The sequence below is a fragment of the Erinaceus europaeus genome, chromosome 5, assembly GCF_950295315.1.
Source record: "Erinaceus europaeus chromosome 5, mEriEur2.1, whole genome shotgun sequence".
Classification (NCBI taxonomy): domain Eukaryota; kingdom Metazoa; phylum Chordata; class Mammalia; order Eulipotyphla; family Erinaceidae; genus Erinaceus; species Erinaceus europaeus.
Genome location: NC_080166.1, coordinates 122375281 through 122388199, shown reverse-complemented (window position 1 = coordinate 122388199; position 12919 = coordinate 122375281). Strand labels below are relative to the sequence as shown.

At 41.8% G+C, this 12919-nt stretch overlaps 1 protein-coding gene across 4 annotated transcripts in view; it reads left to right on the top strand.

Annotated features, from left to right (window-relative positions):
* The window catches only part of ATP8A2 (ATPase phospholipid transporting 8A2), a 641523-nt gene that overhangs the window by 164529 nt on the left and 464075 nt on the right, over positions 1–12919 (top strand). For all 4 annotated transcript variants that reach the window (XM_060191722.1, XM_060191724.1, XM_060191721.1 and 1 more), the window contains exons 15-18: positions 268–312; positions 5025–5100; positions 9336–9441; positions 10009–10091. In XM_060191722.1, the coding sequence (XP_060047705.1) occupies positions 268–312; positions 5025–5100; positions 9336–9441; positions 10009–10091 (310 nt within the window). The remainder of the gene's footprint in view (positions 1–267; positions 313–5024; positions 5101–9335; positions 9442–10008; positions 10092–12919) is intronic.

Genomic DNA, 12919 nt, shown 5'->3' with positions numbered 1-12919 from the left:
TGCCTGACTCCCCTACCTTGGCTTTTTAAATGATATTCTGAAAAGATATTTGTAATAGATTTGTTTACATCACTACTATTATGTGCATTTAAAACTCAACTGTTCTAACAATATTCAAATTTTTGTTATTATAAGTGCTAGTCTAGTGAGAAACTTTAGTAAGTTCATGAATTTATATTTATAAACTGAAAATTTCTTACTCATTCTTTGGTCTGAATCCTTGTATTTTGACCAGATTTGTGACTGCTCTGTTTTCCTCTCTGACAGTCATTTTCCAGAACTGACAAGAGAGCAATCCTCAGATGATTTCTGGTAAGTAAAGGCTAATAATTAATGCACTAGCAGAAAAGGCTTTGGAATTATTTTATTTTATTTTATTTTATTTTAAAAGATTTATTTATTTCCCTGAGGGATAGAGGCAATGAGAGTAAGGAAGAGCAGAACACTATTCAGTTCTGGATTGAATTTGGGATTACTTGCACGCCTGTCCTGTGTTCTCAGTCCTGGAATAATTTTAGTTAACATTTCTCACCTGGATAATTTGTGAAGAACAGTTACATTTGTGTGTGTTTTAAAGCATTCAGTGATACTGTAAGTCTTTAATAAGGCAAGGAGAGACAGAGAAAGAGAAAGAAAGAGAGAGCCAATTCCAGGTTAATATCTCCCACTTTTTCCTTCCCAGAAGATTAAACTCTACTTTTGGATCATTTTTTGTTTGTTTATTTGTTTGATAGGGTATGGTAATTTATTTATATATATGAGAATAATATATATTAGTATTTAAATTGAAAAAAACTAGACATTGTTATACTTTCTTTTTTTTTTTTTTTTCTTTGTTGTTACCAGAGCACTGTTCAGCTCTGGCTTATGGTGGTGCAAGGGATTGAACATGGGACTTTGGAGCCTCAGGTATTAGAGTCTATTTGCATAACCGTTACTATCTACCCTCCGCCCACATTGTGAAACTTCCTATAGTGGAGTTTGAGGGGTAGCACCTACTCCTCTGGTGTGATCTGTTCTTTTCCTCTGACCCCAACCGTGGAAAGAATATGAGAATGTCTGGGAGGGGAAGGATTGGAATGAAGGGACATTGGGGTCCTGGTGTGCCTCCTAGACACTTATCAGTGTGAGCTGAGAAGTTTTTCCCATGTGTTAAAGACTATATGGTAAACCATTAACCTCCCAATTAAAAAAAAAAAGTAACAATGTCTGTGTATCCTAAACATTTTTTTTTTTTGAAAGTAGCAGATGTCTTTTATATTCTTCCTGGTCTGACTATAAAACCAATACTTATTTTTATAGCATTCTTTTTGGAGCTTTCTCTTTTTAAATTTTTTATTAGCGACTTAATATTAATTTGCAAAGTTACACGTCAACCAGTGTATAATTCTACACCATTCTCACTACTAGAGCTCTGAATCTCCAATCCCTCTGTTGTAAGCTACAGCAGTTTTTCTAAGGTTGCAGATACGGGTTAACTATTATTTCTACAACTATCTGTCTATATTTGTAAATAATTGCCCCCCTCCTTTAAGGTCCCATCTTCTCTTCCTTATCAAGTTAGAGATAACCCTATTACTATATCCAAACGTTCCTCTCTTTTTCTTTTTCTCTCTCCTGGTCTTCTCCCTATCACTTCTCCCCCATTGGGAGTATGGATCAAAATTATTTTTGGGGTGCAGAAGGTGGGAGTTCTGGATTCTGTAATTGCTTCTCCACAGGACATGGACTATGACAAGCCAATCCATATCCCCTGTTTCTTTTCTTTTCTTTTCTTTTTTTCTTTCCAGGGTTGTTGCTGGGGCTCGGTGCCTGCACTATGTATCCACTGCTCCAGGTGGCCATCTTTTCTCCATTGTTGTTGTTATTGCTTGTTGCTGCTGTCATTGCTGTTGTTGTTGGATAGGACAGAGTGAAATTGAGAGAGGAAGGGAAGACAGAGTGGGGGAAAGAAAGATAGACACTTGTAGACCTGCTTCACTGCTTTTGACCCCCCTATAGGTAGGGAGCTGGGGGCTCAAACTGGAATTCTTGCACGGGTCCTTGTGCTTAGCACTATGTATGCTTAACCCATTGTGCTACTGCCCGCTCCACTCCCCATCCCAGCCTGTTTCTATCTTCCCCAAGTGGGGTAGGGCTCTGGAGAGGTGAGGTTCCAGGATACATTGATAAAGTTGTCTGCCTGGAGAAGTCAGGATAGAGTCATGGTAGCATCTGCAACTTGGTGGCTGAAAGGCAGCAAGATATAAAGCGGGACAAATGGCTAATGAATAGGAACCAAAAAGTAGGAATAGAGCAGATGAGACTAGGGATCTTAGGGTGGAAGGAAGCTAGGAAGTCCATTTTAGGCATGCTCCTAGGGTCCTACTCTTGAGTTTGATAGCTAACATGGAGTGGGACAAAAATATTGTCTGAGAAGATGGTGTCAGAGTAGAGAAATGGGCTAGAAAGTTGGATTAGGGCAGAGAATAGCTCCCATTCTTGAAAAAAAGCAGGGCCACAATGTCCCTCCAGTCTTTGCCCCCAGAGTCCTTTGCTTTAGTGCAATTCACCACATCTAGTCCAAGTTTCACTATGTGCTTTACCTTTCTGTCATTGTTTTTCTCCTCCCCCCAGGTCTCCCTTTCCTCCCCCTCCCCTCTTTCTCTCCCTCTTCCTTCTCCTTCTTCTTCTCTTCATTCTCCATCCCTTCCCATTACCCTGCTCCCTCCTATCCTTTTTCACAAGAGCACTGCTCAGCTCTGACTTTTGTGGGTGTGGGGGACTGAACCTGGGGCCACAGAGCCTCAGGCACGAGAGTCTGTTTGCATAACCCTTATGTTATTTACCCCTCCCTATTCTTGGTCCTTATTTCTTATGTTCCATTTATAAGTAAGATCATTTGATATTTATCCTTCTCATTTTGGTTTATGTCACTTAACATAATTCCTTTAAGCTCCATTCAAGATAAGGCAAAGGAGATGACTGTCATTTTAAACAGCTGAGTAATATATATATATATATATACACACATACCACCACTTTGTTAGCCACTCATCTGGGTATTGGGTATCTGGGTTGTTTCAAGTTTGGGCTATTACAGATTGTGCTGCTATGTGGTGCTTCCATGTGAGTCAGTTAGTTTTCGTATGAGAAGAGCTCTCTATCTTCTAGGATTTGTAAACTTGGCTGTAGTTGTTGGGGAGTTCCATGGAGGCAGAACCTTTCAGCATATATAGAATTCCAGTTAAACTTCCTGTTTTGGGAGGATAGTTACTTGCCCTGGCCTGTGTACCTCGTGTTTCTGGGTCCATACTACTCTAGTTGAACCTGTCTAAAGAATGAGCCTCCCAGTTATTTCTGGGAGCAGAGGGTTTTATTGCTTGCCTGCCTGGGCTGAGGTCTTCCAAGTAACTCTTCCCTCTTATCTATCTCCCCTGCATCTAACAGATGCCTCTGACCGCTACCTCTTCCACAGCCTTCATAGGGTTCTTCTGAGGGGCATGAGCTTGCATTTCAGGTGCTTCCCTTCATGAGATGTTGGTTTCTGTTTTCTCTGCTGTACTACTAACTTTGATAACTACTCAGAGATAACACTGACTTCAACTCTCCTATACTCTCTTTTGTCACCTTTGTCCTGAAAACAAGTTTTGGGGCAGGAGTGGGGACATGTGAATCTATCTCACCCATCCCATTTTTTCAGTTTTATAGCACACATTCAGCACATCAGTATTCTTACTCATAATTATTGTCTCCTTGATCTGTGAGCTCTGGCTATAACTGATGACATAGTTGAATGCAGTCATTCCTTATGTTTTACCTGCTTCAACCAGACATTCTTGGAAATTTTCGCTGGCAGAAGTTATGCAGAGTAAATCTGAAAATGAAAAAATCATGGTTTTGGTTCTTACCACAGTTTTGTTTTCTTGTAACTTATTTTGTCCTTTTGCTAGAGACAGAAATTGAGATGGATGGGGAGATAAAAAGGGAAAGAGAAAGAGAGACACCTGCACTGCTTCACCACTCATGAAGCTTCCTCCTGCAGGTGGGGACTAAAGGCTTGAACCCTGGCTCTTGTGTATGGTAAAGTGTGTGAGCTCTATGGGGTGCACCACCTCTCACACCTTTCTTGTAGCTATTTTATCTGTAGCCAGGTTAAATATTTACCAACTTTTGGTTTGAAATAACATACTATATTCCAAATATTTAAATCTTTAACATAAATCTAAATTGTTTTTTTAAATTTTTTTAAACATTTATTTATTTTCTTTTTGTTGCTCTTGTTTTTCATTGTTGTAGTTATTATTGTTGTTATTGATGTTGCTGTTGTTAGAGAGGACAGAGAGAAATGGAGAGAGAAGGGGAAGAAAGAGAAGGGGAGAGAAAGATAGACACCTACAGACCCACTTCACTGCCTGTCAAGCGACTGCCCTGTAGGTGGGGAGTCAGGGGCTCGAACCAGGATTCTTACGCCACTCCTTGTGCTTTGCGCCACATGCGCTTAACCCACTGCGCTACCACCCGACTCCCAAATCTAAATTGTTTTTAAGGTGTGGTTCTCTTGCAGGCAGAGTTTAATTTCCTTTTATATTTTTTTATTAGTGATTTAATACTGGTTTACAAGATTATAGAGACCATAAACCAGAGCTAAGCAGTGCTCTGGTGTGTGTTTTTTTATTGTGTATCTTTTATTAAAATAAAAATTATTATTTAAGAAATGGGACCTCATGGTGGTGCACCTGGTTGAGCACACATGTTAACAATGTACAGTTTAGGGTTCGAGCACAGGTTCGGGCCCCCGGTCTCTACTTGCAGGGGCAAAGCTTTGCGAGTGGTGAAGCAGTGTCTATCCAATAAATAAATAAAGATAAGTAAAATAATAATAAAAAGATTATAGAGATATACTTCCACTTCTCACACACTACCAAAGTTCTGTGTCTACCCAATGGTAGCCACCCTAGTTCATGAAGACATATTCTTACTAGGCTTGAATTATCTCACAAAAATTTGTGAACTGAACCATCATTTTCTGTTCTCTCTTTTAGCCGAATCCCTGCTACCCCAAGTGACTCATGTGACTTTGATGACCCCAGGATCTTGAAGAACATTGAGGACCACCATGTGAGAACACTGTTTTGTTTCTGGAACAGCACATAGTTTATGGAGCAGTTGAATTTATGTATAGGCATAGTGTTTTGAAAATTATGGTAAGGCACAGCTGGTGAAGCTCACAGGTCACCAAACACAAGGGCTTGGGTTTGATGTCCCACTCAGTTCACGAGCAGTGAAGCAGGTCTGCAGATGTCTGTCTTTCTCTCTCCCTCTTTTTTTTTTTTTTTTTCCACCAGGGTTATTGCTGGGGCTTGGTGCCAACACTACAAATCCACCACTTCTGGTGGCTATTTTTTCCTTTTTTCTCCTTTTTATTCAGTAGAACAGGTAGAAATTGGGGGGGGGTAGGTAGAGAGGGAGAGAGAATAATAGACACCTGCAGACCTACTTCATAGCTCTGAAGGATCTCTACTGCAGGTAGGGAGTGGAGGCTTGAACCCAGGTCCTTGCATGGATTTTGCGCGTAGTACTATGTGCACTTAACCGGGTGCACCACTGCCCAGCCTTCTCTCTCCCTCTCTCTGTCTTATCAAGTAAAATAGAAAGGAAAAACAAAATGGAAAAAATGGCTACCATGAACAACGGATTTGTAGTGTTGGCACTGATCCCCAGTGATAAGATTACCCAGATGGAAATTTAAAAAAAAAGAGGAAACTGTGGGACTAGTACTTTAGGAAAGTACTTAAAAATGTATTTATCTATTTGAGACAGTGAGAGAAACCAGAACATCTCTGTATCATATGCTTTTCTGGAGATTGAATTTGGGTCTTTACCCATGTAATGCATACACTGTCCCAGTGAGACATCTCCCAAGCCACAGAAGATAGTCTGTTTCATCAAGGGTATCAGAGGTAAGTGTGCTATGAAAACTTGCCTTCTGAGAGAGGAATTATGAATGAGGGCGGCTGAGCTGGCAAGATAGCTCACCTGAACAGTGCACCTGTGCACATCTCAGGTTGAAGCCTGGTTTCCCACTACTTGAAGCTGTAGTGTTTTTCCCTCTCAACCTCTGTTTCTCTATCTGTGCCTCCTTCTCTCTGAAAAAGTCCTCCCAGAATGGTGAAGTCATGTGACAACAACAACAATAGCAGCAGCAGCACCACCAACAACAAAAAGACTGTGCCTCTCCAGGGCACAGTGGTGAGTGGGAAAGGACTCACTTAAAAATATATATATTGTTTTTTTTTTATTGCCACTAGTGTTGTCATTGGTACTTAGTGCCTACAATGGTACTTAGTGCCATTTTTTGTCTTTTCTCAGAGAGGAATTGAAAGGGGAGTGGGTGATAGAGAGGGAGAGAAGGGCTGGGTGGTGACTCACCTGGTTGAGCACATGTGTTACAATGTGCGAGGACCCAGGTTCGAGCCCCTGGTCCCCATCTGCAGGGGGAAAGCTTTGCGAGTGGTGAAGCAGTGTTGCAGCTGTCCCTCTGTCTCTCCCTCTCTATCATGTTCTTCTCTCTTGGTTTCTGGCTATCTCTATCCAATGAATAAATAAAGATAAAAATATTAAAAAGAGAGAGAGGGGGAGAGAAAGAAAGACACCTGCAGCTTGTGAAACTCGCCCTCTTCAGGCTAGAGGCCTTAAACCCAGATCCTTGCACATGTTAATATGTGATCTCAACTGGGTGTGCCTCTGCCTAGCTCCCGAAAGGACTCACTTTGGTCTTATTTCATTGTGGCATGAAATGATGTGGGGCTCTGTTCCCAGATGCCAGAGAAGGTACTCTTGAATTGAAGTTCAGTTTTCAACATTTTTGGATAAAATCTCTTAGCATTTTTGCAGTTTAGGTCTTGGGGAGCTTTGCAAATTCTCTAATCTTGCTTGTTTAATTGGTCAATTGATCTATAATTTAATATGCTTTTCTTTTATAAAGACTGTCAAGAACCCATTGTGGATAGTTGTAATTTACTTTCAGACAGTTGTTCTTAAATTACATGAACAGGTCAGGCGAAAAGCTATAAATGTCATTTGCATCTTATATGACTAAAGAAACAAACAAGAACTCTCTGTACAAAAGTAAAAAGAAAGAAAAGAAGAGAAAATAAATCCACAAAATACAGCAAGCAAGGGGTTGGGCAATGGTAGAATGCACACATTATGGTGCGCAACGATCCAGGTTCAAGTCTCTGGTCTCCACCTGCAAGAGGGAAGCTTCTCTAGTGGTGAAGCAGTGCTGCAGGTGTCTCTTTTGCTCTTTCCCTCTTTATCTCCCCCTTTTTGTCCAATTTCTCTCTATATTCAAAATAAATTACTTTAAAAAAGAAAATGAGGGAGCCAGGCGGTGGCGCAGCAGGTTAAGTGCACATGGCGCAAAGCACAAGGACCGGCGTAAGGATCCCAGTTCAAGCCCCCGGCTCCCCACCTGCAGGGCAGTCGCTTCACAGGCGGTGAAGCAGGTCTGCAGGTGTCTATCCTTCTTTCCCCCTCTGTCTTCCCCTCCTCTCTCCATTTCTCTCTGTCCTATCCAACAACGATAGCATCAATAACAACAATAACTACAGCAATAAAAACAAGGGCAACAAAAAATAAATAAATATTTTAAAATCTTTTTTTTTTTTAAATTTTTTATTTAAGAAAGGATTAGTGAACAAAAGCATAAGGTAGGAGGGGTACAACTCCACACAATTCCCACCACCCAATCCCCATAACCCACCCCCTCCCCTGATAGCTTTCCCATTCTCTAGCCCTCTGGGAGCATGGACCCAGGGTCGTTGAGGGTTGCAGAAGGTAGAAGGTCTGGCTTCTGTAATTGCTTCCCCGCTGAACATGGGCGTTGACTGGTCGGTCCATACCCCCAGTCTGCCTCTCTCTTTCCCTAGTAAGGTGTGTCTCTGGGGAAGCTGAGCTCCAGGACACATTGGTGGGGTCTTCAATCCAGGGAAGCCTGGCCAGCATCCTGGTGGCATCTGGAACCTGGTGATTGAAAAGAGAGTTAACATATGAAGCCAAACAATTTGTTGAGCAATCATGGATCCCAAGCTTGGAATAGTGGAGAGGAAGTGTTAGGGAGGTACTCACTGCAAACTCTAGTGTACTTCTGCTTTCAGGTATATATTTTGCAGTAGTTTATGGATACGTGTGCACATAAGCTCTCTCTCACAGAAACTGGTGTATATCTAGGTTATGGGACTTTGTTAGAAAGTGAACTACCTGAGATGAAATTAGAGTGTACTATTAAAGGAAAGGTCTCACCCGAGTAATGAAGCTGAAGGGTTGTCATTCCACACGTGAAGTCTCTGGATACAGTCTGAGGTGAAGCATGTTGAGGTGGCAATCGTTGCTTTGGTTAGGTTGTGATCGGCGGATGCAATATTATTTGGTTTGGATTGGGAGATGCATACGGAAAAGTGGGCCCTATCCAAGGGTGCCAGGACTGGGGGAAGTAGGGGCTCTATAGTGAAGATGTGAGGTTCCTGCTGTCTTAGGGTTCAAAAAGACAATCAATAGTTAATATTATTATCACATTATTTGTTAATTGGGTTAACTTTGAAAAGTCCCTTTGTTATGGTTTGCTGTACAGTACCCAGTATCTTGTATATAGCTGTGGTATTGGAAGCTTCTAATCTACTTGGTCTAGGCTTTTGAGAGAGTCCGCATATCAAATACGTAGCCTATATATTAAAAAGATTCAGTTTGTCTGAAATCTTTAAAAAAAAAAGAAAATGAACCTTTAAAAAAATTCACGCACAGTTTGTTTCCTGGATGTGAAAACACAAATCTATCTCAAATTTTTATCCAGTTCCTATTTTAAAAAGTAAGCATAAAACACTGACATTGAAATGACTTAAGCACAGAGGAGCCTGGCATCATCTGTTTTTAGGGGATGCTCAGGGTCGCTTTAGTGGGGAAGGCAGTGTGTTCCTTCTCCTCCTGGTTCCTGTACAAGCTTGAGTGGTAGCAGTGCTGACTGTTATAATGAGTAAGGCAGGTGGTGGGGAATCAGGAAGACGTGCCAAGCTGAAGCCCAGAGGTCTAGGATGTGGAAAACTGGCTGCAGGCAGGTAGAGGGCAGTGGTGGACTAGTGGAAGATGACAACTGAGGCCCCTCGATGCTGGCATGGAGTTCAGGGTGGCCTGTGACAGTTGAAGGGTTAAGTGGTAAGCAGGTGTGATCTCTGGGGACTTGGAATCTCCACTCTGCTGCTCTGTTCTAAAGGGAGAGGAAGCCATTGCAGTTTGTGGCAGGGAATGGCTGGCAGTGGTGTGGAAGCAGACAGATTCATTAGGCTTCCTATTTGCAGCCCACAGCTCCCTGCATACAGGAGTTTCTTACGCTTCTAGCCGTGTGCCATACTGTCGTTCCCGAGAAGGATGGAGAAAACATCATCTACCAGGCCTCCTCCCCAGGTACGGATGTGCTTGTTTCCCCTTATCCGGAGTCAGGAGTCTTGGGAGTAGTCAGAAAGGCCCCTGGGCCTTTTTGCTGTTCTTTTCAGAAGGCCTCACACTAGACAGAGTTCTCAAGGGGAAGTAGCCTGGCTTTTTTTTTTGTTTGTTTTTTTGTTCCGTCACCCATCCCTTGTGGAATTTCTAAAGCCCAGTGAACACTCTGCCCACTGCTGGGTGCTCTGTGAATCCTGCTTACTTAGAGGAGAGGCTTCAAGGGGGCTTCTTGGGGACATTTCTTCAGTTCACTCAGAGAGAACTGGACCCCATGAGAACAGCAGGTGTGTATTCCCTCATGTTCTGGAGAGTTAGTTTGGCCTGTGGCTTCCTGTCTTATGACAATGTTGCTTTCAGATCCTGGTGGAAGACAGTGAGCCAGAGCCTTCTGTAGCCTGAGGCACCATATGCTTGAGTGTGACCAGGCCTTCTCAACTAGTGAAGAACTTGTTAACTTTAAAATAATACTTGCTCAATTGATCTCCATTATTAGCAGCAATTAGTTATTGTGTACACATTTTTTATTGACAGATGAAGCTGCTTTGGTGAAAGGAGCTAAGAAGCTGGGCTTTGTCTTCACAGGCAGAACTCCATACTCAGTCATCATAGAAGCAGTAAGTGACTTACCTCAGTTCCTTTCCATGAAACAGAATACTGATTCTTGGGACTCTATACTGAAATGGTTTATTTGTCATAAATATTATACCTAGATTTATACGTGTATCTTCTGAATTAGACCCATTGAAAAGCTGGTGGTGTTTTTGAATTGCAGTCATTTTTCTCTCTAAAGAGTCTACTGACTTGCAACTATCTTCAGCTAAGACAAGCATTCTTTTTGTTCTGTGATAGCTGGAAAGATGACTTCATGGCCCACTCATCCTTGCAAACACATCTGTTCCTGTTTGGAGCCTCAGCACCTAGTAGCTCATAACCTTAAGGCCATCAATCCCTAGTCCCAGTCCCCTTGGGTGGGTAGAGAAAGATACTTAAGATACTTAGGAAAAAGAGAGAGAGAGAGAGAGAGAGAGAGAGCGAGCCTCTGTGTCTGAAATTGGGGAGTTTATTTTATTATTTTCCCATAAGTTTCTCTTTCAGTGAACTAGAGGGAGAAATTTGTGTTAGGGATAATTTTAAATGAAAAAAAAAAAAAAGAACTCTGAAGATAGGCAGGAGAGGAAATTGATGGGCAGGATTGTGAAGCACTGACATTTGTAGTGATGGCCAGTTACAGGAGCTGCATTTGCTGGAGCTGCCCTCTCCCTCTGCCTTTCTTTACCCCTAAACTAGAAGAGGGCACATGGGTTATTGTGATTTTTGGCTTTATGTGCTCTCTAGCACTAGAGATCTTCAATGCATTTCAAGTACACTTCTGACTGATATAGTAACTTGATGTTGTTCCTAACTTGGAAATCGCAATTCTTTCTTTTATTTATAGGCAAAAACCTAGACAAAATTTTCATATGAAGTACCAGTTTCTTGATATTTTCAGTTTCTTTTTATTTTTAATGGAGTAGAGATGCAGATGACTTTTACTTACTTTTTTGTTACCTGTGTTAGTGCTGGGGATTGATGCTTACATGATTCCACTGTTCTCAGTGTCTTTTTTTTTTTTGATAGAGGGTGAGAGATAGGGAAGGAGGGAGGGAGAGAAAGATAGAAGAAAGACACATGCAGCACTACTCCACTGTTTGTGAAGTTTCCCCCTGAAGATGGGGACTGAGGCCTTGAATTCAGGGCCATGGATTTTGCAATTTTTTTGCTCTCCTGGGTAAGCCACCACCTGGCCACCTCAGACGATATTTACTTAATTTCCGAGGCACTTAGCTTAGGGAAGTATTGGATCATTAAAAGGTGGAACTGACTGCACTTAGAATTCCTTCATAGATGCTTTTCACAAATGCAGTTTCTTTCCCTCCTGATTGAAGAACTTTGTATCCTCTAGGACTGTCAGTTGTGTTGCAACAACAATGGTCAGGGCTGGTGGAGACTTCCCAGGAAGACTGGTAGAGAGGGCTGCCTCTGCTTAGCTCAAAGAGTCAGATAAAAATGATGTACTAGAAAACCTTTAGATGTCATAATTATGGCTTCCATCATTATGGAAAGAGGGTTGATGCTCTGAGTTGCATGCTATGTTTGTTAAGACATAAGTAATAACTCTGGGGGAAAAAAACCTATTCAGCTGTTCGTATTGGGGAAATCACCAAACCACAAATTCAGAAGATAGTTATTAGATATGAGCTGGATTTACTGAAATCTGTTTTTATTTTCAGAGTGAGGACTTTATGTACACCTGATTTCAAAAGGGCCCCCTTTTCATTCATCTCAACTATATAGTGAGAGACACAGACAGAGACACCACAACAGCAGAGCTTCATCTAGCATCATAGCACCAGCACCTCTCATGTGGTGCCAGGCTTCAGTCTTGGGCTGCACCCATGGCAAAGTGTGTGAACGATGTCTTCAGCCTCTTACTGTTTATCTTAACAGTCAAGTCTATAGGCATGCTGGAGTGATGGTAGAATAACCATGGAGAAGGCTCAGCTCCTAGCAGTCCCAGCCTTGGTACTAAGGGCTGAGGTAGCAGTGGACCCATCTGAGCAGGGATATGACAGTGTTGAGATAGAATGGAGAGAAAGGGAAGTGGGGGTTGCAGAGAGAGTGGTATGAGAACTGACGAAGTCAGGATGTAATTGGGGCAGTAATATTTTTCCATACTGCTAGGGGTCAGCCATACCCTGAGTGTTACTTTACCTGTTGCTTCTCAAACCTCAGGGACAGTTACTGTCACTTTTCATAAGTAAGTCACATACTTAATGGCAGAAAATGAAGTAGAAATTATCTATTGAATTCCAAAAACTCATACTCTCCTATTGGACAGGTAGATAGCAGGTTGGATTAAGAAGTTTGAAATTGGTGACTGTGGACTAGAGAGATACATAGTGCTGCATGCAACAGACTTTTCCTGCTTGAAGTTCAGAGGCCCCAGGTTCAATACCCAGTACCACTATAAGCCAGAATTGAATCCTGAATCAAAACAAACAAAACTTGTAAACAAACAACACACAAAATAAAAAGAAAAATAGTGGTGACATAATCTGGAATTTTTCTGGATAAAATTGAGAATGCTGACTTTCAAAATTGAAGAACTTGAATAAAAAGGAAATTTGGTTAAATGCCTTCAAACAAAATGTAGGACCTCCCTTCCTTCCTTCCTTCCTTCCTTCCTTCCTTCCTTCCTTCCTTCCTTCCACCCTTCCTTTCTTTCTTCCTTCTTCTCTTCCTACCTTCCTTCTTCCCTTTCTTAACCTTTATTTTGTTTTAGTGAGAGAGAGAGAGAGAGACAGACAGACAGAAAGACCAGAACACTGCTTAGCTCTTGCTTATGGTAGTGGGTAGTGTTTAGGATTGAACCTGGGACTTCGGAGTCTCAGGCATGGGAGTC